At 39.0% G+C, this 27,685-nt stretch overlaps 2 protein-coding genes across 4 annotated transcripts; one reads left to right on the top strand and one right to left on the bottom strand.

Annotated features, from left to right (window-relative positions):
* Positions 1 to 148: 148 nt before the first annotated feature.
* On the bottom strand, positions 149 to 13,918 carry zgc:154055 (uncharacterized protein LOC556036 homolog). Of its 3 annotated transcripts, XM_057860304.1 has the most exons (12): positions 13,767 to 13,918; positions 8,745 to 8,988; positions 8,526 to 8,582; positions 8,136 to 8,244; positions 7,935 to 8,060; positions 4,108 to 4,281; positions 3,808 to 4,025; positions 2,243 to 2,404; positions 2,008 to 2,149; positions 880 to 1,100; positions 651 to 802; positions 149 to 474 (listed from the first exon to the last, which is right to left on the bottom strand). In XM_057860304.1, exons 2-12 carry the CDS (start codon positions 8,924 to 8,926, stop codon positions 374 to 376), a joined length of 1,644 nt encoding a protein of 547 aa, XP_057716287.1. In that variant the 5' UTR covers positions 8,927 to 8,988; positions 13,767 to 13,918; the 3' UTR covers positions 149 to 373. The 3 variants fall into 3 exon arrangements, with proteins under 3 accessions (XP_057716287.1, XP_057716286.1, XP_057716289.1); XM_057860303.1 differs by lacking the exon at positions 13,767 to 13,918 and having other exon boundaries at positions 8,745 to 9,053; XM_057860306.1 differs by lacking the exons at positions 8,526 to 8,582; positions 13,767 to 13,918 and having other exon boundaries at positions 153 to 474; positions 8,745 to 9,053.
* On the top strand, positions 13,752 to 26,074 carry fam167b (family with sequence similarity 167 member B). Its single transcript, XM_057860307.1, has 2 exons — positions 13,752 to 14,154; positions 19,759 to 26,074. Exons 1-2 carry the CDS (start codon positions 13,867 to 13,869, stop codon positions 20,020 to 20,022), a joined length of 552 nt encoding a protein of 183 aa, XP_057716290.1. The 5' UTR covers positions 13,752 to 13,866; the 3' UTR covers positions 20,023 to 26,074.
* Positions 26,075 to 27,685: the final 1,611 nt, after the last annotated feature.

Below are 27,685 nucleotides of genomic sequence, written 5' to 3'. Positions count from 1 at the left end.
TGACCAAACCCACTCCAGACCCCAGGTACCCTGGAAGGGCCCACCAATGTCTTCATACTTCACTTGATATAGATTAAGTCATCTATTGCCATTGACAGTGACAGACATACATATCATTTCAACTGTGATGGCTTGCGTTTAGTGAATATATTTTATTGCCATTGATGGCACTAGACGTCCAATCTAGTTTGACTGGGGCCTGGCAGCAATCGAAGGATCGCTACCAGCCCTCCCAAACAAAATAGATTGAATGTCTTGCACCATTAATGGCAGGCAAAGAATTAAATTAAGGGAAAGTGTCAATGAAACACATTATACATTAAAAACAGTTTATCACACTGTTTCTGATTGCTTCTTTATTGACAAACAGTCGTCAGGTGAGTGCCAGCTTTCCCCATTCAATGACCATGTTCCTTATTTCCTCCTGGACCAATTCAAGGTGATGAGTTTGTGAGGTCCACCTTAGGAAAAAGCCTGTAAAATGATACGCGCTGAAAATTTGGAACAGGAAACTAAGATATATTGAATAATAATGTTTCTCTATAAGTACATATGAATTCCTTGAAACACCTCTTCTCAAAATCTAATCCAAAGATTTTTTTTGTCACTTGAACAAACAAATCCTGATCCGACAAGTGAACCGAACTCACCTTTCCATAGTTGTAAGGATTGTGGGTGGACTGAAGGCCAAATGGCCAGCTCATTAGGCTCATATAGTGGGTTGGTGTACTGTTCTCTTTCCCTTGGCTTCAGCAGGGCCCTAAACAAACAATGTGTCTTTTCCTTCACTTGAAGAGCACAGCTAGAAAGGAAGATTGGTACAATAAGATAATAGGTTAAATTCTGCACATTAGTGGAAAGAAGTGTAGCGTGGCTGACCGTTCTTTATCACTGTTACATAGAAAAGTGCCGTAGTCTGAGGCATAGGCTTCAGTAGCCAGCCTGAGGAGCAGTGCCTCAGAGAAGCCAAGGGCGAGGGGGAATTGGCACCATAACTGCCACACACAGTCCAGCAGCAACAAAAACACTGGACATTCCTGCTGGAGACGAGCATGGGAGAAGGCTGAGTGGGAGCATCGCTGCTGGAATGGGTGTCCTGCCTGTAAGGTATATATAAATGCCGATAGATTCATACAGGAGCAATCCTTTCAATCTTTTCATTATGAGAAAATTGTTTGCATGGAAACCTTTGGGCAGTTATGAATCTGTAATTAACATACCTTGGGGCAAATATGAATCTTCAATTAATTTATTGTAAAATGACTCCACGCCCATAACATTGTTTCTGTGAGGCAGCAGTGCTAACTATTCATCCACATATGGTAGATAACCGAAGTATATCACATGGAAAAACAAATACACTAGAAACATGCTGATGATAAAATGTATTTTAAATATTGTATGCTGCACTAATACAGTATGTTATACTGGGAAAAGGATACAAATGTGTTTCATTTTTTTATTATTTATGCAGCATGCTGCACTGAGAAATATCAGAACATGAAGATGCTGGCTGCACATGAGCAATATTAACTTGAATTACTTGAAAAAAACATTCTGAGGTTAGTTAGCACATCTGTCTCATATTTTAAGGATCTCAGTCTAAACCTTTCTGTGTTTAATTTGTACTTTCTGCCCTTGCATGTGTGGGTCTTCTCTGGCCACTTCTGCTTCCTCTCACATAAAAATATGCATGATAGTGAAGACAAAAAATACACAAATGGTAAGTATTGGTAAGATTGTAAAGTGAATAGATGTGTCCAAGCAATAGAAAACTTGATTTAGCTATAACCCCCCCCCCCCCCCCCCCCAAATGATACTCCTGTAAATTTACATAAAAACGTCCCCACCCCAAGAAAAAAAGTTTGTGTAAAAAGCAAAAAGTTGTGACAATAGACACCAACTACCATTCACAATGATCCACACCTACAGTATTTAAAGTAATTTTCAATACCTTCAAAATAATTTAAAAAGAGAACTTGATTTGCAACCCAGTCGTGCACACACCTCTACAAACTCCCTCTCTAGAAGTCTCAGAAAGCCTTCCAGTGTTCGACAACTTGGGTCCATAATGAGTTGCGCAAGAGTGCTAATAAGCAGTGTGGAGTCTGTCCCCTCAGAGCCGTGAACTAAAACTGAGTGACCATCCCTGAACAAAAAACAAACAAGCATACAATACCATATAAAAGTCATTAAAAAGACAACATTTATGACAGAGGTAGTTAGCACAAATAGCCCCTACCTCTCCACACATTCTGCCAGCAGCCCAGCAGTTGACAGAGCAGTTTGAACATGTGATAACCACTTGGAATTTTCTAGCTTACTGAGCCAGCGGTCCATACTAGGGGACTTGTCACCACAGGCCTCCACCAGTTTGATTAGACTCTCCTGGAGTGGTTTACCCCTGTATAAATGCACAGATTATCTTCTGCCAATGTTTACTGTAGCACACTGTGCCTGTGCTTTTCCAATTTATGACATCAAGTACTGTATCATTAGTACCACCTTAAAAGTTTTTGGAGCAAAATTTGTAAAGATAAAGTACAAAGAGTATTGTTTCCCATTAGAAAGGGCAGATGCCATATAATAGTTGAAATTTTCTTTTATCCCAGACTATAGTTATAGGTTGTTTTAATTACCTGACATGTGTCGGCGAACATTTCCGCCTTCATCAAACACACCGACCAATACCTCCTATGGACATCTGAACACCCCACTATCCATAAACTGTCAGTAGTCAGAACATTACATGAACGTATGAAAATGATCAGGGACCCGGATGACAGAACACAGGAGGAAAAACATTTACAATATGCACTAAAAAGGTGTCAATATCCACAATGGGCAATTGAAAAAGGTGCAGGACAGGTTAAAAACAAGAACAACACCGCACCGAGGGGAAAGGAAAAACAAACAAAGCAACAACAAAGAGATATGGAGACGTTGCCGTACGTGAGAGGAGTCACGGAACGTATCCAAAGAGTCATGAAAAAATACAACATAAACATATCGGTCGAACCACACGCAACACTCTGCCAGATATTGGTCCATCCAAAGGAAAAACCCACCCAGAAAACAAATGTAACTCCATATATGAAATTCCATGCAAATCATGCAATAAATCATACATCGGGGAGACAGGGAAGAGCTTTATTACAAGAAAAACAGAACACAAGAAGGAGTGTGAGAAGGAGACAACAATAAGACATACAGGGGCACAACAGGAACATCACAAGTCAGCCATCACCGATCATTCTAAAAGGGAAAACCACATTATGGAATGGGAAGAGGCCTGAGTCATCCGCATCGAGGAAAACAAACATCGGTGTTGGATCAGGGAAGCCATTGAGATCCGCAAGCGGGGCCCAAGGACCATCAACTGGGACGAAGGGGCATACACGGTCTCTACTACCAGGACCAGCATCTTGGAAGAGTGAATGGTCAGCAGAGGGCGTGAGTCGCCTGTCGATCGCGTCTTTATCAGCTGATGGATAAAGGCGTGCCTCGCCTGTGACACCTTCATCCATCAGCTGATAAAGAAGCTTCACACCAACAGCAGTGACTCTCTGATGAAGGCGGAAGTGTTTACCGAAACATGTCAGGTAATTAAAACAACCTATAACTATTGTCTGGGATAAAAGAAAAATTCAACTAATCCATGAGTGTAGACAAAATGAACTCAGTACAACTAGATGGGATATAATGTAGACAGTTATCAGTGTCCACCCACAAAAAATGTTTGCTTTAACATCTAAGCTGTTTTTTTTGCTTTGTTAGAAAACATGTAAAGTTTTTATGTTCCCTCACCTTTCCATGTGTCTATGTAGTCTCTTCCATTGGCTGTAGGATGATTTGGACTCAAACCCGCCACCCAACATTCTGGCCTGCTGTGCCTGCTGAGCTGAGCGTGTGTCGATAATATAACCTTTGTCTGAGCCCTCAATCACAGTCTGCAGGAGAAGCTCATCTTCGATGCAGCGCTTCCGATTGGCCCCCGTCAGGGGCTGACCGCTGCGCAAAATTACCTAAAAACATGTTTTTGTTTCTCAAAATATTTGACCATTGTGAGAACTGAAACGAATAGATATTTGGCAACCTGGAACTCACCATGCCATTTTTCCTGTGGTAGTAGCAGAGGACAGGGAAGCGTCTCCCCTGTCTAAATTTGGCCACCTTTTTAATTGCATCATCACCAAGCGCCCTGGGGACAATGACAGCCGGAGGGTAAGAGGGGCACACTGAGTAGTCTTGGTTCACAGTGGTCAGTCTCCATCTTTCATGCTGCAAACAGAGAAGACGCATTCAAAGAATGACAAGAAAAATAAATGACTGAAAACGACAGGAAATGTCTTGAAACAGCAAAATACTACTGTGAGTGTGAAGAAATTGCCATGAAATAGAGTTAAAATAATCAATAATATCTTCACGAGAAAATTATCCCACTTATTATACGTACATCCAATTAAAACATTCTATAGTTGCAAGGTGCCTGAAAGCTGTCTTTACTTGCTATTTAGTGACTTTTACTTGTAACTTTTCCTTTACAGTGGCCCTAAAGTGTTAATATTTTTATTGGGGTTTTTTGTGCCTATAATCCCATTTTTCAAGCAGCAGGGGTTAGAAGTTATGGGGGGGAATAGTGTCAAAGACGGGAACTGGTCATGAGACAAAAGTATTGTATTAAACCACCGTAAATGCACTTGTGTAGATATAACCTCTGGTGCATAGTGGTCACTACAGTGGACAGCTACTGGAACGTACCTGTCTCTTGGATTCTGTGTTTCAACTGCATAGCAACCTCAAGAGAGCTCAGTTGGTGTAACTGCAAGTAAATATCTTCTGAATCCAAGATAGCCGCCAACCTGCCACCCGTGTCGATTACCGTATTTTTTGGACTACAAGTCGCACCTGAGTATAAGTCGCACCAGCGATAAAATGCCCAACAAAGAGAAAAAAAACATATATACTGTAAGTCGCACCGGAGTATAAGTCGCATTTTTGGGGGAAATTTACTTGATAAAATCCAACACATAGAACAGATATGTAATCTTGAAAGGCAATTTAATATAAAAATACAATAGAGAACAACATGCTGAATAAGTGTACAGTGTACCGTGCATGAACAACGAAATGCGAATATACTGTCCTCACGAGGACGCTATGGCTCGGTCCGTGCTATACAGCGAGCTAAACTCCCAAATGACGATGCTGGACGTCCGTATAATTTGCTGAATCAATTTCGTCCTCGATACCAAACAGGTTCGCATTAACGTAAATAAATGATAATTAGGTGCTATGACAGCAATCACACAGTTAGCATGCGTTCTCTAGCATTAGCACATCGTTCAAACAACCACACAACTGGCTCTAAGTGTCAGATCGGGGCTGGAAAACACACAACAACAACAGAAAAGATGATACACACAGGCGTTGCCTCTGTAGAGATATTTTACAAGCATAAACAATGAACGTAGGTTCGCAGCCGTGTTTCTCTCTCGCTAACTCGCCCATTCACTCAGAGGTGTGTAGCTGTCTGTCTTCTTCTGGCGTGTGAGCGGTCTTCTTCACGTAAACAAGTGCGAGTGCACCCCCACGTGGGCGTGAAAGCGCCACAAAATAAAAGCATGCATTTTCAATATAAAAAAGTCAATAATACAATTGAACACACATTGCCAAAGGCAGAACGCAAACGTGGCCATAGCTATTAAAGAGTTATTCATATAACTATAAACTTGCTAACAAGTTTAATCAGTGGCACTCTAAAACACCAAAATAACACGTGAAATGATATCATAATGTGTTAATAATTTCACAGATAAGTCACTCCTGAGTAAAAGTCGCACTCCCAGCCAAACTATGAAAAAAAACTGCGACTTATAGTCCGAAAAATACGGTACAACTGGTATATCCTGTCAATACTTCTATGCCAGAAGAGCTACAGTGTTTAAAAAAATATTATGATATACAGTGCCATCTAGGGAAAAATTATATCTGTTTGGAATATGGAATATTTGTGTAAAATATACAGTATAGACATTTTGATTAACCATGTGTCCAATGAAGTGGACATAATGCATCCCCCTAGTCCGAGTAGTCCCCGGGTTACGACGTATCTGACTTACGTGATTTCAACTTTACGATGCCGAAATCTCATCCTCCATATTCTCTCCAGTCGTTTCTATTGTTTATTTTATTTTTTTTAAATAATGTTGACTTTTGTTTTGCGATGCATGCTTTTATTTTGCATCATGCATCAGACTAGTGAGTTAAATAATGCACCATTTATATACTGTGTGCCAAAGGGTGTAGGTTTGGGTTCAACATTGGTAGGGACGATTTAAACAGGGGTCAGGGCTACATTTCTCACAAATATGAACCTAATTAATTGATAGGCTAACTGAGCATTGCAAAATGAATCTGTATTGAGTTATACCATTGTTTCTCAATTATTTTCTGTTATGTCCCTCATAGGAAGACACTATGCACTGATGTGCTGGTCCTCATGGGAAACGCAGTCTTCAAAAAACTACAGCTTTTGTCCACCAGCGTCGCTAAAATTGACCAAAACTGCAAAGTTACCAAGTGTTGCTTTAAGAACACATAAACAAAACAAAAGTGAAAATTGGGTAGAAGGGGGTAAACCTCGGTTCACTACATTTCTCACAGTTTGATTAACGTTAACAGCAGAAAATACATACAAAAGTGGAGGACACTTCTCTCTACCCAGCTTCCTGCTTGAGTTTTGCAGGTTAGCAAATTTACAGTTAAATGTTATGCAAACTCCGATGCAGGTTGTAGAAAAATTTCAGTCGCAAAATTAGTGGTGTGTTTCCCACCTCCATAACATTGATGTATTTTTACATTACTTACAGTGGCTGCTGCTGGCTAAAAAATAAACCTTCTAATATCCCTCCTCTTTGAAGGGGGCGGATGAAGCGGCATGTTGGCGACATGTTGTATTTTCGTCAGGTCAGTGCGTGTTTGTGTGTGGGGGTCAAGTCATCAGCCAGTCAAACTTGAGTTTGAGGGGGGAAAATGGACCAGCACATTCAGCAAGTGAAAAAGGGGTAAATATAAGTCTGAACATAATGAAAATAATTCACTTAATAATAGGTAGGGTCAATTGTATCCTTACAACATATGGGAAGGCAATCTAAATTACCTATATGACTGAACTAATTATAAAATGCAAATAAGGTTGCTTAAAAGTTGGTGGGGACAATTTAAGCATCCTGAAAAGTTGGTAGTGTTATGTCCCTACCGTCCCTATGCATACCTACGCCCTTGTGTATGCCTGAAGGCCAACTGGAAAAAAGCTTGCCCATTGCCCCTCACCATATTAGTGCGCTTGTAGAAAAAACGAAGATGGCAGGTACTTGCATAACAAGGCACAGATTGATGACACACCGTGACCAATTTAAAAACCTACAGTTTGAAGAGTGAATTTGATTGAAATCAAATAAAAAACTGCACAGTTAACACACTTCAATCAGGACTCACCACAATTTTGACCCATCTTATTGATGATACAGTTTAAAATATTGAAAAATAACGTCAGTTTCCTCTTTAAATAAAATGATCACTGGCCCATCCAAATAGCTTTTGGATGAGTTGCAGTTTTTTTCTCATTGTTCTTCAAGCAAACATATATTAACATGCTTGACTAAGAGTTATTGTTCGTAAGAAAAATAAAAAACAGGAAATTCTCTGGTTATGTAATTTAAAAGTAAGTGCTTTCTTTGGAGGACATGCACTGTTACAAATGAACTGTATGTTGTTGGTGGTGCATGGGTAAACCTTTGAAACAACAGATGGCCTCATTCTTGACCCTAACTACCTTCTGTTTCCCTGCCATTTTCCTGTCACGAGATTGTTGGCTGTGGTTAGGAAAAAAGTTGCCAAGAGACATACTGTATGTGTACTTTCACTCTTACAAGCTCCTCCATTTCAGTGTAATATCTTTCACTGCTTGAGAGACCCCACTGGTCCTTTAGGCTGGCATCGGGGGGACGGTAAAAAAACGGGTACATCTCCACCACACAGTCCAAACAGGACAGGGTCTGAAAGAAACAAAAGGTCATTCTGTAAAACTGAAAAAGAAAGTTAAAAGATCAAACGCTAATGATTTAGTTTACCTCAATAGATTGCGCAATGTTAAGACACTGCTCCATGCCTGGGATGTCAAGCTGGATCACACGCAAATCTTTACACTTGATGATGATGGTCCCTGAAGATTCTGTAGCCCTACATACAAATACAGAAAAGAACAATTGCAACATCAGTCTATATAATCGCTTCCACCTATTTTGGCCCGTGCTGTACAGAACATGGGCTTGCACAACTTAAACAGGCTTCAGCTTGCTGTAAAAATGCAGTCTTATAGGAGCAGAGGACAAGAGCTGTTAGTATAGTAGGAAGCTGCACAAATGACAGTGAGGAAGAGTTGCAGTAATCAAACATGTTTCCTGTGGGCTGTATAGGTGCAACAAACTGCTGACACATTGCAACACAAATGAGCCTCCAACCTGTCACTGCGGCCGGCATTAGAAAAGAGGCCGAAGTAGGTCAAAAGGTTTTCCACACTGCTTAAAACACATTTTAGGAACAATGTTGTTAGATATTGGAAACTATAACAACCTACATTCAAATAGGAGTTATTCATCACTATAAAGATCATGCAGTCCCACCATTTACTATTAAAACGTGATCTTTATCTTCAAACAATTTCATTTGCTTTTCCTCACCTTTTCTCAACAGCGTCAATATTTCTAAGCAGCAGCAAAACCTGCCGACCACTGTCCTCTCTGTCCGAGAACAGCAGGTGGTGGCCGGTGATGCACAGGGTGCCCTTGCTGGGAGGGTGCAGAGGCTGCTGAAGCACAACATCTTCAACATTGGCGGTCTTGATGTGCTCAGAAAACTCCATCCAACCCGAATCGAGCACGAGTAAAGTTTAAAAGCAAAAGTGCCTCAACATGAAATCACTTCCTGGCTCTCAAAAAAATGAAAGAAAACAGTATTACTGCTCCTCCTCCTCTTTCTCCTCCCCTTGCTCCCCCTTGTCTGTTTGTCTCACGATAAGAACATAAATAGAAGTGCCCCCCCAACCCCTCTATGAGCATAGGCCCTAACATGCAAGCATGTTCTTAGCACTGTTGCAAGCTGTTGCATGATTTAGGTGACAAGAATTACAAGTGCCTTCCCTCACTCAGCCTCTCTCTTTCTCAAAGAGCTGTGTTGAGATTATATTCACAGGTTCACTTTTTTTTAATGATTTTGTTTAATCAAACTTTGGATATAAATATTTTCATGATTTTAATGACAGCCTATGTTACAATATCAAACGGACCAGTCTTTTTCTTCAAACATTCTCAGCCATGCATGGAAACGTCATTAAGGCAAACACACGCACGACGCGCGCACACCTACGCACTCAAAATGCGGTGGCAAAACTGCAATGTTACTAATAACCACTGGATGTCGACAAAAGTAAAAACATTTGAAAAAGTGACTACAAGCACCAATCTACAGTATATTATTATTGTCTCTCATAGCTGAATTGATGAAATGTCATTTTACATATCAGAAAAATAAGCTTCAAATGCCATCTGTCACAATTGCGGGAGTTGATATTCTTGATAAAAAATGTACGAACAAGCATATTAGAAATGTTCTCCACAGTTACGAAAAAATTTATCCCAGAGGAAAATCGTTTTGGAATTCACTTTTTGATGTGATTAACTGACAAAAAGCTTGGTTGTGCCCCTTTCAATTTTGCATTTCAAATAAAATAAGAGAACTGCAATTCAAAATACTCCACAATATCTATCCCTGCAATAGCGTGATTGCCAAATTCATGGACATTGACGATAAGTGCTCTTTCTGTAAATCTGAACCAGAGACACGTATACATCTTTTTTTACTTCTGTCCTGTGACAACTGCATTTTAGAGAGATTTTGTGCATTTTTTGGTGTAAAAACTGGACATACGATTGTCATTGAACTAAGTGTGATAATTGTAGGGTTTAGATCTGATGTTAAACCTTTATCCTTTGTAGTTAACTTGATGTTGCTGCTTGGTAAATTTTACTTGCACAAGGTGAGATTTTCCAGGTCTGTGCCATATTTTCGACTATTTCTTTTGGACTTTGATTCTTATATAGTTACGCTTGAACATATGAAGAACGAGAAGAGTATTATCTCAGAGATCTGTCATTGACTGACTCTTAGTGTTGTGTATTTTTTTGCATTACTGTTTTTGTAAATATGACAATTGAAGTGCCTTATGTTTGTGAAAGCATACTGCCACGACTCACGATAAATAAGTGCCTCAATTATATATATATATTTTATTTATTTTTTCTCATGTAGGTTTTGATGTTTGTCTTGCACAGTTTGTATCATGTGTGTGTTATTGTTTGAAAAGAAAAAAACTCTCTCTCTCTCTCTCTCTCTGTCTGTCTATATATATATATACATACAAGTATATATAGTTATTTCGAGCATGCTCAAAAACACTTTATAAAAAAAAGAAGTGTCCAGAAAGTTAACCAATAAATATCAGGAATTGTTTTATTCTCGTGTTCAAAAAGAATGACCTTTAAAAACCAATTAATGATCATTTAAAGAACTTCAGACTAATAAGTACGGGGCCTCTAAGGGGACATTGAAGAAGAGAAAAAAAAGACAGAGAAGGAAATAAAAGTTGACATTAAATTTTTTTTTTTTTTTTTAAAGGTGCCCTGAAAGGGAAATAAAGCAAAAATGTTCTGCTGTCTGAGCTTGGTCAAAAGTGAAGGTCAGAGGTCATCCAGGAGGATAAACACAAACTGACAGCTATATTGAAAACAAGAACAGCTAAGAATAAAACTTCAGATTATTCTGAAGAGTCCTGATTGGGCTACAGTGAAAGAAGCCCCAAAATAAAGTCTAAAACTTCAAATCTGCAACAACAACAAAAAAAAAGCTAAAATGCTCAAGTAGGTCGAAATCCAGCGTAGGGCTACTGCACCTTAAAACATGTTTTGTTTTCTCCTTGAGATAACTCTTGTTGTGATTTGGTCTAATCAAATAAAAGTTGATTTGGTTTTGTTTGACTTAGAACACATCCATAACTGAACAGTATGGACATGCAGGTGACAATATTTTTTTTTGGTAACCTATTGTGGTTCCTCAGTTTTATTATTATTATAGTTATCCTTTGAGCTCAATTTGACCCCCTTAGAATGCTTCAAAATGCACCAAAATTGGCAGGCAGGTCAAGAGAGGTGCAATCTTTGATACCGTGTACAAATTCCAAGTACACTATGTAGCACCAAGCGCCCCCTTGCAGTCATTCTTTGTCCCGCCGATGGTTTGAGCCCTACTTTGACCCCCTCAGAATGCTTCAAAACTCACCAAACTCAATAGCCAGTTGAACACTTGTGAAAACTGATAAAATGTAAAAAAAAAAAAATATATATATATATATATATATCAAACTATGGGTAAACCAGACCCGGCGGCATGGGCAGGCATTAGGGGGCCGGGCCCGTCCTGAGAGACTGCTGTGCCCGCCCTAGCTCGATTAGACTGTACAGTGTAATTTTTTTTTTTAATCTTCCACAAAAACACACACACGGAGAGGACGAACCCTCTATTCATCCTATTTTGATCTGTCGTCATTCAATTCAACCAATCTGAGCAGCGAATGAAGGCAATTTCTAGCCAATCACAGATAAGGAGGGCGGGCTGAGTAGCTGGCCATTGGGTGCTCATATGTTATATATATGCTGAAGCACTTTAGTTGAATAAATGCACACAGAACTGACCCATTGTTTTCGTTTGTCTTATAGATTTTACGATGAACTACCACGTGTGACTTCAGTGACAGAAAATATTTCAGTGCGCTGATGTAGTAACGTACGGGTAATAACGCCACTGTTCAGGCTAATTTTACATTGAAGAAGTGTGCCCCTCCAAAAAATGTAATGCCCCCCCTGTAATTTCTTTCTGCAGGGTCTGGCGTAAATGTGTGTAGCGCCCCCTAGGAACAAAACCAACATTTCATTTCTTTTTTTTTTTTTTTTTTTTTTTTAAAGTGAAAGAGGAGGTAACAACGCAAAGGTTAAAACTTACAACACATCAGTACTATATGAATGGGATACCATACGCGGTGCCCAGACTGCCGTTAGTACTACATCCAGGGGTGAAAGTGGGCCATAACGGTCAGGAACGCAGTTTCGGTATAAGATTCTGGGCTGGAACGTTGTTCCTGTATACGGTGCTTTGATTCCGAAAATATGAGGGCAACTGTCAAAACGCTATGTAAACAAAAAAAATACAAAGCTGCCACACATGCATTTTAGCTCCAAGAAGAAAACAATCTACCAACATCAGATTTACATACATAAGCGTTAACAACAAGCATAATAAAGTGCTTGTGTAGGGTAATCCGTTTCCACCGATATTTATTATTATTTTATTCCACGGACGGCATGGAGGTTTCCCCAGCTGCTGCAGTTATCTGAGTCTGACGATGACGAGTCACTTCAATGTGCGAATGCACGCAGCAAAGCAAAACGCCTGGACTCATTTATCTGTTCAATTGGCTGACATAATGACATGTGATCACCAGAGATAGTCAGCTCTGATTAGTTCAAATGTGCATGTTTTCTGAAATAGCATTAAAAAAAAAATTTAAAAAAAAAAGGCCAGTGCAACAGAAAATGGATCAAATCTTTAAGAACAACGAAAGAGTTGAGGAGGCTTATTTATCATATTTAGTCTGATTTACTCGGAGAGGTTCAGAACATCTTAGCTGTCAATGTGCACTTTGGACTTATATTTGTTCATTTATGTTAGGCTACTTATCCATTTCCTCCTGATTTAAAAAAGTCAATGTTTGCGTGATCTTCAAAATATATTCCATTTCACTCTACATAATATAAGTCATTTGTACTTATTTTTCTTAATGTACGTTACTTATATCTTTATTATTAAGAAACACAACAAAAAGTAAATGTTTACATTATCTTCAAGTTTAATATACATTCCATTTTCTTAAGTAGTTAAAATTGAGATTTGGCATTTAGTATTAGGAGATAGAGGTTGGGGTTATAGCTTTTTTGTGAATTTTTATTTTGCAAATCATTGAAAAAATACAATTTTAAATGAAAATCTGTTTTTTGTATGTGTTAAAGAAATAATTGACCATAAAAGTTTTCTTTGCATTTAAGTACTTTTGCCCCTCGCCCTCCAAGAAAATAAATAAATAAATACAGTTTCTCCATAAAATTTGCTCCGTGGCGAGCTTCACATCGGGGAGTTCCGGCAAGAAATTCTAACCACTTTCACCCCTGACTACATCCAGTTTTCTTTGGGTGGGCAGAGCGTGTCCATGGGTGGGCACTGCCCACCCCAACGCCCCCTTGTAACGCCCCTGAGCTACAGCCTATACAGTATAGAAAGGACAGATTTGGATTCATCACCCAAAAATTACACCAGAACAACTTTTTTTTAATAAATGCAACTTTTTTTTTTTTTGTGGACCACTATTATCAAAAAGGTCCCAGACGTTCTCGGTGGAAACTGTGGGTGGGGGAGCATAGGTCACAATATCAAATGAATCAATAACGCACAGTGAAATGCAACAAATCAACCTCCGAATCTCAATTTTACCCACCATGGAATTTAATTTGAACAGATCATTATGCAACCAAACCCACTGGTTCACTATTTCCTTAGCTATCACATTGTATAGGCGGAGGCGCGAACTATTAACTGACATGGGGCGGTCCGGTCATTGCTGAGCGCTCATAAAAGAAGTGCAGACCTGTTGCACCTCAAGTGGACGGCAACATTTCTTGTGAAATCCCCTCTGCTTTTATGGATTCCAAACTCTCTGCAGATGAGGGAGACACGGAAAGTATGGACCTGGACAACGTGAAGGCACTAACAGAAAAACTGAAGTTAGAGACTCGCAGACCTTCTTATCTGGAGTGGAAGAAGAGGTTGGAGAGCGAACCATGGAGGGATACGACAAATCCAACTTTTTCACAGAAACAGGAACCTGACACTGCAGCTCCGCATCGTAACAATCCACGCGCGGTCGCGCGAAACATCTGTGGTTTCGACACTATTGATGACGCATTGCAGTTTCTCAGAAAAGAGTTGGTGAGTGAGACACAATTTTTTATATTTTGCGTGAACTGCACCTTGTGGTCACAACATTAGGCACACCGTGGTACGCCTGACATCAGTATCTAAACTAGGGGTGGGAACCTTTGGGAGCCTTTGCCATACAATACTCACGACAAGGATTATCTCACAATATGGAAAAATCAACAGAGGTAGGTAGAATAGCCAAAAATTTTACTCAATTAAGTGTAGCGTTAATTCAAACTAATATTACTCAACTAAAAGTATTTATAAAATGTACTCAAGTACAAGTAAAAAAGTATCCAGTGAAAAGAATACTCAAATAATGAGTAACATTGTAAGTAACTGCTTATTTTTGTTTGATTTTTTTTTCTCTCTCAGAACAAACAAATCTATATCAACTGTTGTTATACTGATACTGTACAATAACCCATTAAATAACCACATTAAAGAGCATACGACAGGAGAAAAAAAAGTCTGAAATAGCATTATTATGTGAATTAGAATCATATTTTGAGACGATTCGACTATATACAACAATTTAGCAAAGCACAGATGACGAGAAATTAGTCTTTTAATCTGCCGGTTAGCCACACCTACCGTTGTAGGGCTCTAGCGTCCCCAACAGGTGGATGACGTCAGCAGGAGAATGGGCTCATCGGTTTTACTATTCAGCCCATTGAGGGGGAATTATGCAGAACGAGGAAAACGTGACGAAGAGAGCCGCAAAATGTCATTGTTTCAGTCTCTCTACTCCAATATTTTTACAGGATATTCTTTTTATCCAAGTATTTTTCCCCAATAGCTAAATAAATGGCTTGAGAAGGACCAGTCAGCCCGTTGAGGGGGAATTATTCAGAACGAGGAAAACGCGACGAAGAGAGCTGCAAAATGTCATTGTTTCTGTCTCTTTACTTCAATATTTTTACAGGATATTCTTTTTATCCAAGTATTTTCCCCAATTGCTAAATAAATGGCATGGTCATGACAAATAACAGTCTTGTGCTAAATGGAATATGAAACAATAAAAATGCACCTATTCAGGACGACATGGCAAAATTACTCCATAATGATCAAAACTGTCAACTTCACCTTTACTGTCGCGCCTCCCGAACGATATTTTATGACACCTAAATCGGGTTTATGTCATTTTCCTTCCCCGGCTTGGGAGAATGTGAACAAGCCAAGAGGCGTGACAGCTAGCCGACATGCTAACACGAACCGAGTGATGTTTCAAAGTCTTTGAAGCAGAAAATCACACATAACTAGCCCGGATGTTTTGACATGACGACTGGGTTGTCGATTGTCTTCGCCGGAGAGCAATTTACAGATCGTTCCCCGGAGGAGGGCGGCTGCAGTTGTTGTGCAGCTAACGTGCAGCTAATGTGCATGAGGAGAGCTTTTTACATGCCTATCAATGATCAAACGTAAGTAGTCCTTAATTTAAAAAAAGTTTGTAGTGTTTACTTTGTAATCGCTGTATTCGCGGCTATTTTTAACTCAAAGTTGCAATTTCTGATTGGTCGGAAAATTTGACAGAACACCGGGCACATGAGCACAATAAGCCGAATATATTGCTCTCTTGGCGGGTGGATGTGCGACAAGCCACCGGTGTTGTGCAGAAAAATAGGCGCCCCGCATGCATGTCAGCCACAAAATGCAAGCCACCTACATATTAAAATGATCCCAGTATTTGACATAATACAAAACACAATGTTTACTCATTTCCTCGTAAGTCAAATGGTCCCACAGTAGTAGGGCTTGTTTTGGTCAATATCCACGGTGAATGAGAACCTTTTGAAACTCCAAAAAGGCGCACACGCCTCTCCCTCATACAGCAAGATTTTTCTGCAGCCGTTTGGCTGGCGTGATGCGAAAAATAAACGTATTAATCTGCAAAATCAACTGAATCTTTAGTCCTCATCAGGGGTCGCGTTAACTGAATATTTTCCGTCGCTGACCGGTTTTTTAAAACGGTGACGTCGTTGGCCTTACTCGGAAAAATGTCAAGGCAACTGAGTGTTTGCCTGGCACGGCCAGACTGTTCTCCATGTATTTTTCAAACACTGAGAGAAAAGTCTGGGACACAGCCTCTCGAGTAGGTACAAAATCAATCGACAAATCAGATTTGTTTATTTGCGTAAGGTGTTCTTCACGAGCAACGCTACTCTTGCACGCCGAAAGTCGTCTCTACAACAACATGGATGGCTAACGGGAGAGCCGAGAATATGCTCCAATCCGCGGTAAATTCAGTTTCAAATGAGCTAAAACACATCGACACGAGACATTGACAACAGTCTGTCTCGCGCTAGCCATGTTGAATAAACTCCGTTCTCCTCGTATGTTTACTTCCGCGCGCAAGTCCCTCGTCCTGCCCTCGTCGCTTTGCTGCCCGTCGCTGATTGGTGCACTCCGCTGTCTGTTTGCCTCTTGTTAAGCTTGTTCGGACAGAATATTAATTAAAAATGAATGAAAACTAAATACTATTGAATATGTCATTATTATCATTTTAAAAATGTAAGTGACGGGTAAAAATAGATTATGACCTGATTTTTATGACACTGTCAGTCAAAATGACAGACAATGAAAAAGTTTAGCGCAACCTCTGGTCCTCATACACAACAGTACTGCTGTATAGTGAAGAGGACTTGAATTAGAGAGAGAAAAAAAATCCAGAAATGAAGCATTATTCGTCCAAAGAGCATGCGTGCCCTCTAGTGGAGAAAATAGTTCCTAGTTTTAATAGTGAATGGTTCCTACATACCGTATTTTTCGGACTATAAGTCACAGTTTTTTTTCATGGTTTGGCTGGAGGTGCGACTTATACTCTGGTGCGACTTATGTGTGAAATTATTAACCCATTATTATATCATTTCACATTTTATTTTGGTGTTTTGGAGTGACACTGATGGTTTGGTAACTATAGCATAAAGAACATGCTAACAAGTTTATCTGAATAACTCTTAATAGCTATGTTACGTTAACATACCGGCCACGTTTGCATTTCGTTGTTCATGCATCGTGTAACATTATCACACTGTACACTTATCAGCATGCTGTTCTCTATTGTATTTTTATTTTAAATTGCCTTTCAAGATGACATATCTGTTCTATGTGTTGGATTTTATCAAGTAAATTTCCCCCCAAAAATGTGACTTTTACGACTTTTGTGCGACTAATATGTCTTTTTTCCTCTTCATTGCACATTTTTAGGCTGGTGCGACTTATAGTCCGAAAAATACAGTAGTTACTATTATGAAATTAAAACGATCATATGTTTGGTTTTCCGTGGTCAATCGATGCCAAATAAAAACAGGGAGAGAGGTTTAAATCCGCGCTTTCGAGTCATGTTATGGGCAGTGCTCTATGTCAAATACTTCATTTCTTTACGACTCTTTAAAGACGCCACGTGATTGAACAGGCTGGCGTGATCATAGATTGGCAAGCGTGTGGCTGATTGGTGTATGGGAGTCATGTGATTATTGTTGTGACGTCTCATTGGTGAAATTAGTAGAGCTACTTTTGGCATCGCTGGCAAAAAAATACAAAATAAATCTAATATATAGAATAAAGACGAAAAACTGTAACGACTGTTGTGTAGCCCAAAGTAGCGGAGTAAGAGTTGTTTTGTTTTTTGTTGTTTGTTTTTTTCTTCACAAATCTACACTAGTAAAACTAAAAAGTATGGCTTAGTAAAACTACTCTTAGAAGTACATTTTTCTCAAAAAGTTACTCAAGTAAATGTAACGAAGTAAATGTAACGTGTTACTACCCACCTCTGCAACTCAACAACTATTGGTACACAGGTCAGTAAATCAATCTATGATATTCTGCAGTAGAACTATTAAAGAGAGAACCAAGCTATTTTTTACATGGAAAAATAAACAATGTTTATTTTATGCACTGTCACGTTCAATCTGTCAAAAACATTCGTCTTCCTCACAGACTAGTTGAGTATTTCAGTGGAACAATTCTGTACATAAATACAGTAACACTAAATTATAGCAACAGGCTTGCAAACAAATGAGTGTCTTTCTTAACTCATTGCATGCCATTAACCCCTTTAAAATGTGAAGTGTCGGCTGCGACATGTTTATGCCTGCGTTAAAGTCATTTTATTCCTGACACTGTGTTTCAGTGTCATGAACATGTTTTGTACCCCCACCCCCCCCCCGGCCCTGCCCACTCCCACAAAAGTCAAACTCTGCCTATGACGTCAACAAGTGATAAACTAATGTATATTGACAGCGGAAGGATGAAAAGAGCCGCATGATTGGATGCCTGTAACTGTCAGTGGCAGCTAATGAGTTAATAACTTATCACGAGGTGGGACAAACTTGAATGAATACATGCATTTTTAAAAATTTTAATGTAAAAAAAAAAAAAAAAAAAAGTTTTTTTTAAACTGTAATGAATTCAATTATGATCAGTGCATTGCAAAATGAATAAAACATCAACAGTAGGCTATACTGTATGTAAAGGTTTTTTTAAGTATAGTGTAGTACAGTATAGTACATGTTTTTTAGTCTTGTACAATCTAATTACTCGGTGAAAATTAATTGAAAAATTAACACATATGAATACTTTCTGATTACCCAATTGTATGTGGACAACACAAATGCAATTGAATAAATACTACAGGGCTTGTGTTCTTGTAAGTAAGCAGTCAGGAAGGTATGGCTCATGAGCCATATCTGGCTCTTTTGATGAGTGCATCTGGCTCTTTCTCCGCCGACTCGACCCGACATCCTAAATTTGGCTTGCCTGACACGAACGAGCTGTGACTAGCTGCTCGTGCATTGACACATTGATCTTTGAGCCTTTAAACGTACGTCTCGATAATATCCTTCAAATCGGCACCGATCAGTGGTCTGCATAGTTGTGGATTTCACGGAGTGAAATGTTGCGAATATTTTTGTATTTTTTGTATAACTGTGAAATAGCGACGCTTGCTATTAATGTTAAGAAGATTGTGTCCACGTCAGAGTTATGTGTCAGTCACCACACGCATTGTCTACTCCCATTAACTTCCCACCAACACACCCACACCACCGATGGCCAATCAGAGCAGAGAGTATACAAACGAGCCCAAGCAAGCTGCATATTATGAAAAACTGAATTTTGCAGAAAAGTTAAGAAAATGACCAAATATAATGGCTTTAAAAAATGATATTCTGAGCACTTTCAACACAAATCTTTGTGAAATTCTGGGAAAATGTTATCCGAGAGTATAAAAAAATAATGAAAAGAAAAAAAAAACAACAACAAAACTTTAGTGCCCCTTCAAGATGAAGCTGTTCACTTACACAACTGCAAACTACTACCACAAGATAATATAATATGATCGACTTTTAATGATGGAACTTTTTAAATGAATATCTCAGACATTTTCAGTCAAGTGTTGACTGAAAGTCAAGCCACTTTTATTGGCTCAGCAATTTGCAGGTTAACATAATTGGTGAGTATTACTATTTAACTAAACGCAAAAGTAAATTTGAGATCAACAACAAACCCATTTACTCTGTGTGTTATCTCTTTTAGGTAGTTTTCAATGGTGTGATCAGTATTTTACATCTGCTTGAAACTTTGATTCTTTCCCATGTCTCCCCCACCCTCAAGAGGGAGATGCAAGACCAGGACCACCACCTGGCCCGTCAGTTGATCCGTCTCCGTGCAGAGATCAATAAGTTGAAAGTGGAGCAGGTTTGTGAGCGCCACAAGGAAATGCTGGACGATGCAACGTACGAGTTGGAGGAGTGCGGTGAGGAATCCGATCTCCTGTGTGACATCCCTATGAAGGCCACTTTCACTTTGTCCACCCCACTGAAACACCTGGGCCTCACCAAAATGAACATCAACTCCAGACGTTTCTCAATGTGTTAAAATCTCATTTCATCTTCCTGATGAGTATTAAGTTACAGTTGCCTACACTCAAAGGCTGAGCCCTATTTACTCTTTGGGAGGTCCACACTGTCAACAAAAGGGAGCATCGCTGTAAGGTATTTGCTGTATGCATGATGACGTGAATACGTGGCCAGTGCACAGTCATGTACCTTACATATAGAAAACTCAGATGTTCTATTACACTGGATCACTAAACTTTATTAGGTATGATCTGCACAATATAATGATAGCAAATTATTCCTTTTCCAAACTATTGTAGTTATTTTTTTTTTTGCCACTGTGGTTATAGCTTGCAGAGGTTTACAATTGCAGCACATCATACTACAGTGATCCCTCGTTTTTCGCAGTTAATGGGGACCAGAACCGGCCGCGATAAGTGAAAAACCGCGAAGTAACTCACCCCCTCGACCCCCTCAAAAAAATTTTTTGTTGATTTTTTGGGGGGGGAGGGGTTCATATAAGACATGTTTTTTTTTCAAAGTAGAATACAAAATATATTAATGAATGGTTTTCAAGCACTTCAAATGTACTGTATTGGCCCAAATATAAGACGGTGTTTTTTGCATTGAAATTAGACTGAAAAAGAGGGGGTCGTCTTATATTCGCGGTCTAGACGTTATACCCATTTACGAAACTAGATGGCGCCAGATATCATTGAAGCGATGTTCTGTCATGACCAGGGGTCGCGTTAACCGAATATTTTCCGTCGTGGACCGGTTTTTTAAAACGGTGACGGAAAAAACTGAAGTCCATCTGGCATTTTGACAGGTTGCAATTCACACCCCAGACCACAGGGTGGCGAGTGAGCATATTAATTAGCTATTGTCTCTCTTGATGCATGACGTCGTTGGCCTTACTCGGAAAAATGTCAAGGCAACTGAGTGTCCGAAGTTTCTTCAAAAAGCCCCAAAACGACGATGGTGTTGATAAAAGAGGTGAAAAACAGGGACTGCACAAGCGGGCATGCAATTCAAGTCCATGCGCACCAGGAGGAAGGTGTAAGACTCCGTTCAGGCCACAGCAGGTGAATTGTTAATTTCATTGTTCCATATGTAGCCTTACCTACTGGGGCCACAGTCAGCTGTTTTTGTCACTGCGGAGAAAAAGTTACATATTCATATGCTTTATGGCACGGTGTGGATTCTGTTAAGCTTGTTCGGACAGAATATTGTAGCGTCACCAGGGTCTGGCGGCGGCACCGTGATTGACACATCAACGCGAGGTTCTTATTGGTGCACCCGGTGTGCCAGCGCGTCATCCAATTGGTGGACTAGATTGCCGCCTGTGTATATAGTTGCCTCTTTTTCTTTGGGGGCGGAGTTGTTGTTTTGTTGGTGTTGCTGGCGGTAAGCAGAGTAAAAAGAGGGAGAAAAATACCGCGACTTCTGTGTCTAATTTTTCGCCGCCAAGCAAGCATTACAATATTATTTAAAAATGAATGAAAACTAAATACAATTGAATATGTCATTATTATCATTTTACAAATTTAAGTGACGGGTAAAAATAGATTATGACCGGATTTTTATGACCCTGTCAGTCAAAATGACAGACAACGAAAAAGTCTAGCGCAACCTCTGGTCATGACAGATCTCAGCTACTCTCAAGTTTAACCAGTTTGCATTATTTTATTGCAATGTTTTTCCTTATTCAGATTTGTTTCAAGACGACAGTTACAGTTAGATTTCACTTTGATGGTTAATGCAGTTATTGCAATTTTGTTGTTTTATCACAACAGATTGGTTTATTTACATTTCAAATTTCAGAAGCCATTCATTTACGAATGTGATTGCACTTTAGTTTACATATCTAAATGTTCAGATATTAAGATTTGAATGAGGCAAAATAACATGCTTTATCTCTCAAATATATTGTTATAATCATTTGTTTCGGATGTACTGTAATTATTTTCTGAATGAAAATTAATTTGGTGTTCAAAAAGTCTTTTTTTCAAACTTGAGTCTTGAAAAAGAGGGGGTCGTCTTATAATCAGGGCCGTCTTATATTCGGGCCAATACGGTAATAATTATTAAGTTTTAAACGTGTTACTGTCCCACCGAATGATTTTTTAACAAGAATAATGTAGTAGAAAAATGCTTGGCTTTATTAGGGGCAGTTTACATGGTAACGCCCCGAGAATAAGACAAATTTCATGTTTGCATTTATATAGTTCCGTCTCCATCTGAACGATGTCCGCCTAAAAACGATGTAGTATTCATGCCAGGCCGTAGGGGGCAGTGCAGATTTACAAGGCGACAGCCAATGATGCACTTCCTTGACACCAACAACCTCCTCAACACGGAAGACAACATACCCGCCCACTCCAAGCAATGGCATTTTTCTTTTGCTCTAAGAGGCACAAAAATGCAAACATTATTCAACATATTAAAATTAAAAATATTGTTAAAAACAGTAAATTAAAGCCGATGTTCCGCCATGTTTGCTGTTTTTAATGTTTCATGGCAGCGCTGCGCACACCTAAGTGATGTGTACGAGTGCTGACGTCATTGGCGTAAGAGCTTTCCATTTGTATGGTTGTGAAGCAAGCCACGCAATCGAATCCGTCCACTTTGGAGCCCGGAATCGAAGGTTTGCGTCCTCGCCTTCCGTTTTTCGCTGTCACCATATAAAGGCGATGCCATTCCACAACACAATTGTTGCATCTTGGTGTCGCAGCATCACCATGTAAACGGCACCTTAAATGCTTCATTGACTGAGTTCACTCAAATCAGCTCAAGCTGCTCACATATACACAATGAGTTGCCACAGCAACTGTTTAACAAGTTAAACGATGATTGACACATGTGGCGCCTTTGAAGTTTGTGTCTCTGGCAAGACCAAACACAAACATCTGTCAATCATCTTTAACTTTAATAAGCAACTCCAGTGCACGTGCACTTCCTGACGAACACAGAGCAGGGACAGAGAGGGAGGGAGCAAGAGTGAGACTACGCGATCGGCTTGGAACAGCTCATCTGTATTTTTTTTTAATTGAAAAAAAATCCGCAATGGACTGAGGGCATGAAGTTTGACGCGCAGCGTAGCGAGGGATCACTGTACTTTGGCCTTTGTGGATGTTTGAAGTTTGAAGTCAAAATAATAGCTCTTAGCATGACACAGTGAAGTTGTGTACCCCTGTTCACATCAAAATGATCACCATGTTAAGATCACATTTACTCTGCAGAGTGAATAATAAGTGGAGATTTTTAACTTTTAAAGATTTTAAACTTTAAACTGTGGAGTTTGTGTCTGATCCCATTAAGTTCTGCAGGCGGGGCTTAGGAGCAATTGGTAAGCCTGTCTGCCTGGTATAAGGTTCGAGTTTGAATCCCATCTCAAATTTTACTTATCAAATCGGGGTGGGGTGGTGTTAGAGTGGTCGTTCCCCAACCCAGAGGTGTGGGTTCAATTCTCCATTCTGGTGACCTTGTCTAATAATCCTTGAGCGAGATACTGAACCCCACATTGCCCCTGGTGCTGCACCATCAGTAGGTGAATGAGGATATACTGTAGTGTCAAAGTGCTTTGAGTGCATTAAAGGTAAAAAGGCACAAAAAAGTGTAACTCCATTTACCGTAAGTCTGTCGTCCAAATGTTGTTAACGGGTGACTGCCAAAATATGGTCAACGTATGCTGCGATAGGCACCAGCTTCCTAATTTTATAAACAATTTTTTGGTAATGGTTTTGGACATGAATGGTCAAACAAAAAAAAAATCACACTCACCTGATGCCAGCAATGTGTTTTGTATAGCTTAATTCAAGGTAGTTTTCATAGATGCTTCTCTACAATCATGGTTTCTATACAATAAATTGTACCACCTGCACTAACCTTGTTGGGACCCATGTTGATTTCTCTCACAAGAAAATCTGACGTGCTGCCGTGTTGCGGAAAAACAATTATATTGCAACGCTGTCGTAAATCGTATTTCGAGAATGACATATTTCGAGGCAAATGACAAGTACAATTTTATATCTGATGTCGAAAGGATCGTATGTCGATGCGTTCGTATCTCGAGGTACCACTGTATAGGACATATTGATAAATATCGCTTACCATGAACCTAAGCATGAAAATTATAAATGATTGTCCAAATCTTTATGAGCTTTGCCATAGTGGCCTCATCACATTTGTGGGACTCCCAACAGCATTTTGAAATTTTCCATACATTTATGACAACCCTATTACAGGGATATCATGTTTATCATGACGATGTGCAAAAGGTACCAAGTTTGTTCTATTGTTTAACAGCATTTCTTCTGAACTTTTTTTTTTTTAAAGTTATGTGTTATGTTGGATTGTTGAAACAGGCCAGAGGTGGGTAGAGTTGCCAAAAATTATATTCAAGTAAGAGTATCGTTACCTCAAAATAATATTACTCAAGTAAAAGTAAAAGTAGTCATCCAAAAAATGTACTCAAGTACAAGTAAAAAAGTATTTGGTGAAAAGAATACTCAAGTAATAAGTAACATTGTGAGTACCTGCTTAAGATGTTTGTTGTTAAACAATGTTATTTTTCATCTACATGAACTGTTATTATACTGAAATACAAAAATAAAAACATTAAATTCCGGTAAGAGTAAAACAATCTACAGAAATGAAGCATTTTTGGTCAAAAGAGCAGTAGTGCCCTCTAGTGGATCAAACATACTTCCTATTGTGAAACAATCTCCTGTTTTCCGTGGTCAATCCGTGCCTATTAAAAACTGGGAGAGTGATTAAAATCTGCGCTTTTGAGTCATGTCGACGGCGACGCTCTTTGTCAAACACTTCATGTTTTATACAGGCCTTTAAAGTCACCATGTGATTGAACAGGCCGGCGTGATCATAGAACGGCAAGCCTGAGTCTGATTGGTATAATGGAGTCATGTGATTATTATTGCGACGTCTCTTTGGTGAAACTGGTTGAGCCACTGTTGGCGTCTATAGCACACAAAAAAAAAAGTAAAATCTAATACTGTATGTAGAATAAAGAGGAATAATGTAACGACCAGTGTAAGAATAGTGTTAGTGTTTTACAAATCTATTCAATTAAAAGTAAAAAAGTATGGCTTCGTAACACTACTCTTCAAAGTACATTTTTCTCAGAAAGTTACTCAAGTAAATGTAACGGAGTAAATGTAACGCGTTTACCCACCTCTAGGCTATTTTAAGTTTTTATCCTTCTCTGTGTGTAAGTTATGGGTGAAAATGTCTTATGTGAAATGTCCTTGCAACTCAATATTAAAAGAAAATCTCTCTACCTACTTTTGGATATCATGAATGGAGTTTTGGCTTTGACCTTCCTACCGAGATTGCAGAACACTGACATATAAATGTTTATTATTTGGATAGGGCCAAATCCTGTCTACTCCCTCAGTTAAAACAGGAGACGTTTTGAGAATAATGGCATCAGGTGTCAACTTTTGGCAATTCTTTTGAAAATGTCCATATGTAATTGTGTATTCGTGTAAATGTGGCTTGCGATTGTCTAGTAAAGAGGCCACGGTGTACCTCACCTATCAAATAGCGACAGGTTACGTATATGAAATGGATAGATGGAAGAAACTAAGTACGCCTTTACAGAGTGCGGCCTGTGTGCTTGCAACCGATGACAAATGGCACACACCAGGACACAGATGTATTTGTTATATGATGATTTTGATATATGTTTGTCTTTATTCAGTATCAGTGAAAACGTGTACACTTTATAGGTCACAGTGCTGTACATAGGGGCTTTTTTTGTCAGTGAGTACTTTTCAATAAAACACACAGAGACCTAAGTTTTTTTCTTGACACTCCAATGTGCCCGCAGATAGTTTCCCATTGACCTTTTCCCCAGATCTTTCCATTGTTACTTTAAGAGCAGACGCTGATACTTGAGTGGAAATAAAGCACATCACAGATAAACCTATCAGGAAATGTCATATAATCAGGAGTCACATTTAACCTGCTATGTGGTAAGACTGCTAGAAAGGAATGGTAAGCCTCGGTATATCACGTGAACGCACCGGCGTCTGCTTCGCGAACGTGGGAGGTGGAAGTCGGAAAACATGATGGTGGTATCACACTTTGACTGTGTAATGTGTCATGTTAAGACACATGAGTTTGGAAAGCTTTTATGCTAGAGACAGTGAGAATACCCTTGAAGTGGGATAATATTTCACATTGTGTTCCAGATAACCCATTTCATTTGGCACACCTGCATAAGCATAACATAAGCTCCCTTATAGGAGCAAATTCTTTTGCTTTCATAAAAATATATAAATAAATAAAAACTATTTGATTACTATATTTGAATATTGCATGTCCAGATTGAGTATATGGTGGAAAACACTCAGGTGACTTGAAGTTCCGCTCTGAGACCCCCAATTTGGCCAAATTTCAAAATTGTCCAATATGCATGTGTGTTACATCATTGGAAAGCTTAAAATCTCCATTTTCTGGGGGAAGAAAAATTTTGAACAGGAGGGCATTTAAAAAAAATTTTTTAAACAGCAAAACCCTATCTGGAGGTAAGAGCAGAATTACAGACGCCATGACTTTAACGAGATATCATCGCGTACTTACCTTGTTTCGATCCAAAAACTCCATGTAGCATGTATCACTGAGTGTTAAAACACAGCTGTGAATGGCCCAAACTGGATGTATGGGGGATTTTATGGGTAAAACATGGTAATATAACAAGGGTTGCGATGCAGAAATCGCAGACATCAAGGAGTGGTCGAGATTTTCTTTTTCATGACCCTCGTGAGGAAAAGTGGCATTGAAAATGAATGAATGAATATATTTACCCTTTTAAACATTTTTTTTTTTCAACTTTCTTTGTTTGGATCGATGATCATCTAACATATTGGAGAAAATGTGACGGTAACACAAAAAAAACAATACAATTAAATGATAGTTATGAGATAGATATCCGTGACTTTTTTACAGATGCCATTTTTTTCATTGTGACGTAATTTGTTTAAAATATACGAGTGAATAATTTTTTAAAGTCGTTTTTTTTTTTTTTTTTTTTTTTAAGCGAAATATTAGACATCAATTAATGATTCGAATCTAAAAATAACAGACATTTTGAAGAATAAATATAATTAATTACCTTCATTTTATGGCTGGGTTGAAACAAAAGCGGTTGCGCGGCGTCTGTAAACAGGGGTTTCCAGGGTAAAACGGACAAATTAAAAATAGTTTGGGGGCTTAATGTGCCATAAATCTGCAATTGCAGCATATAGACATATTATTCTATCAAACACAAGCGTTCTTTTGGCTTAAAATACAGCAGTTTACTTTAAAGAGGGGTGCAAGAGCAGAAACTGCTTTTTCTGTCTTGTCTATGTTTTCCGCCATATACATATTTTAAAAAATCAATAATGAAGAAAGAAAGAAACTTGTGCGCATTGGTGGTCCTTAGAACAGACACAATACCACTTCCTGCTATCGCACACTTTGTTGCCGCAGATCCTCACCATGAAGTTGCGGCCCAGCAACAAGTTAGCAGAACGGTGCACTGGTGCAGAATAACGAAAGCTCAGTGAGCTGTTTTCAATTCTTTCCAATAAGAAATTCACCCTTAACACGTTTAAGTTTTTCAATTAAAATGTGTAGGTCTTTAATATGTTTGTCTTCTGTTATATTGTTTTGATCTTCACAATGATTGTGTATAA

This window comes from Corythoichthys intestinalis, chromosome 15 (assembly GCF_030265065.1).
Source record: "Corythoichthys intestinalis isolate RoL2023-P3 chromosome 15, ASM3026506v1, whole genome shotgun sequence".
In the NCBI taxonomy this organism is placed as follows: Eukaryota; Metazoa; Chordata; class Actinopteri; order Syngnathiformes; family Syngnathidae; genus Corythoichthys; species Corythoichthys intestinalis.
Note: the sequence above shows the minus strand (reverse complement) of the source record. Positions and strands in the feature narration are given on the sequence as shown.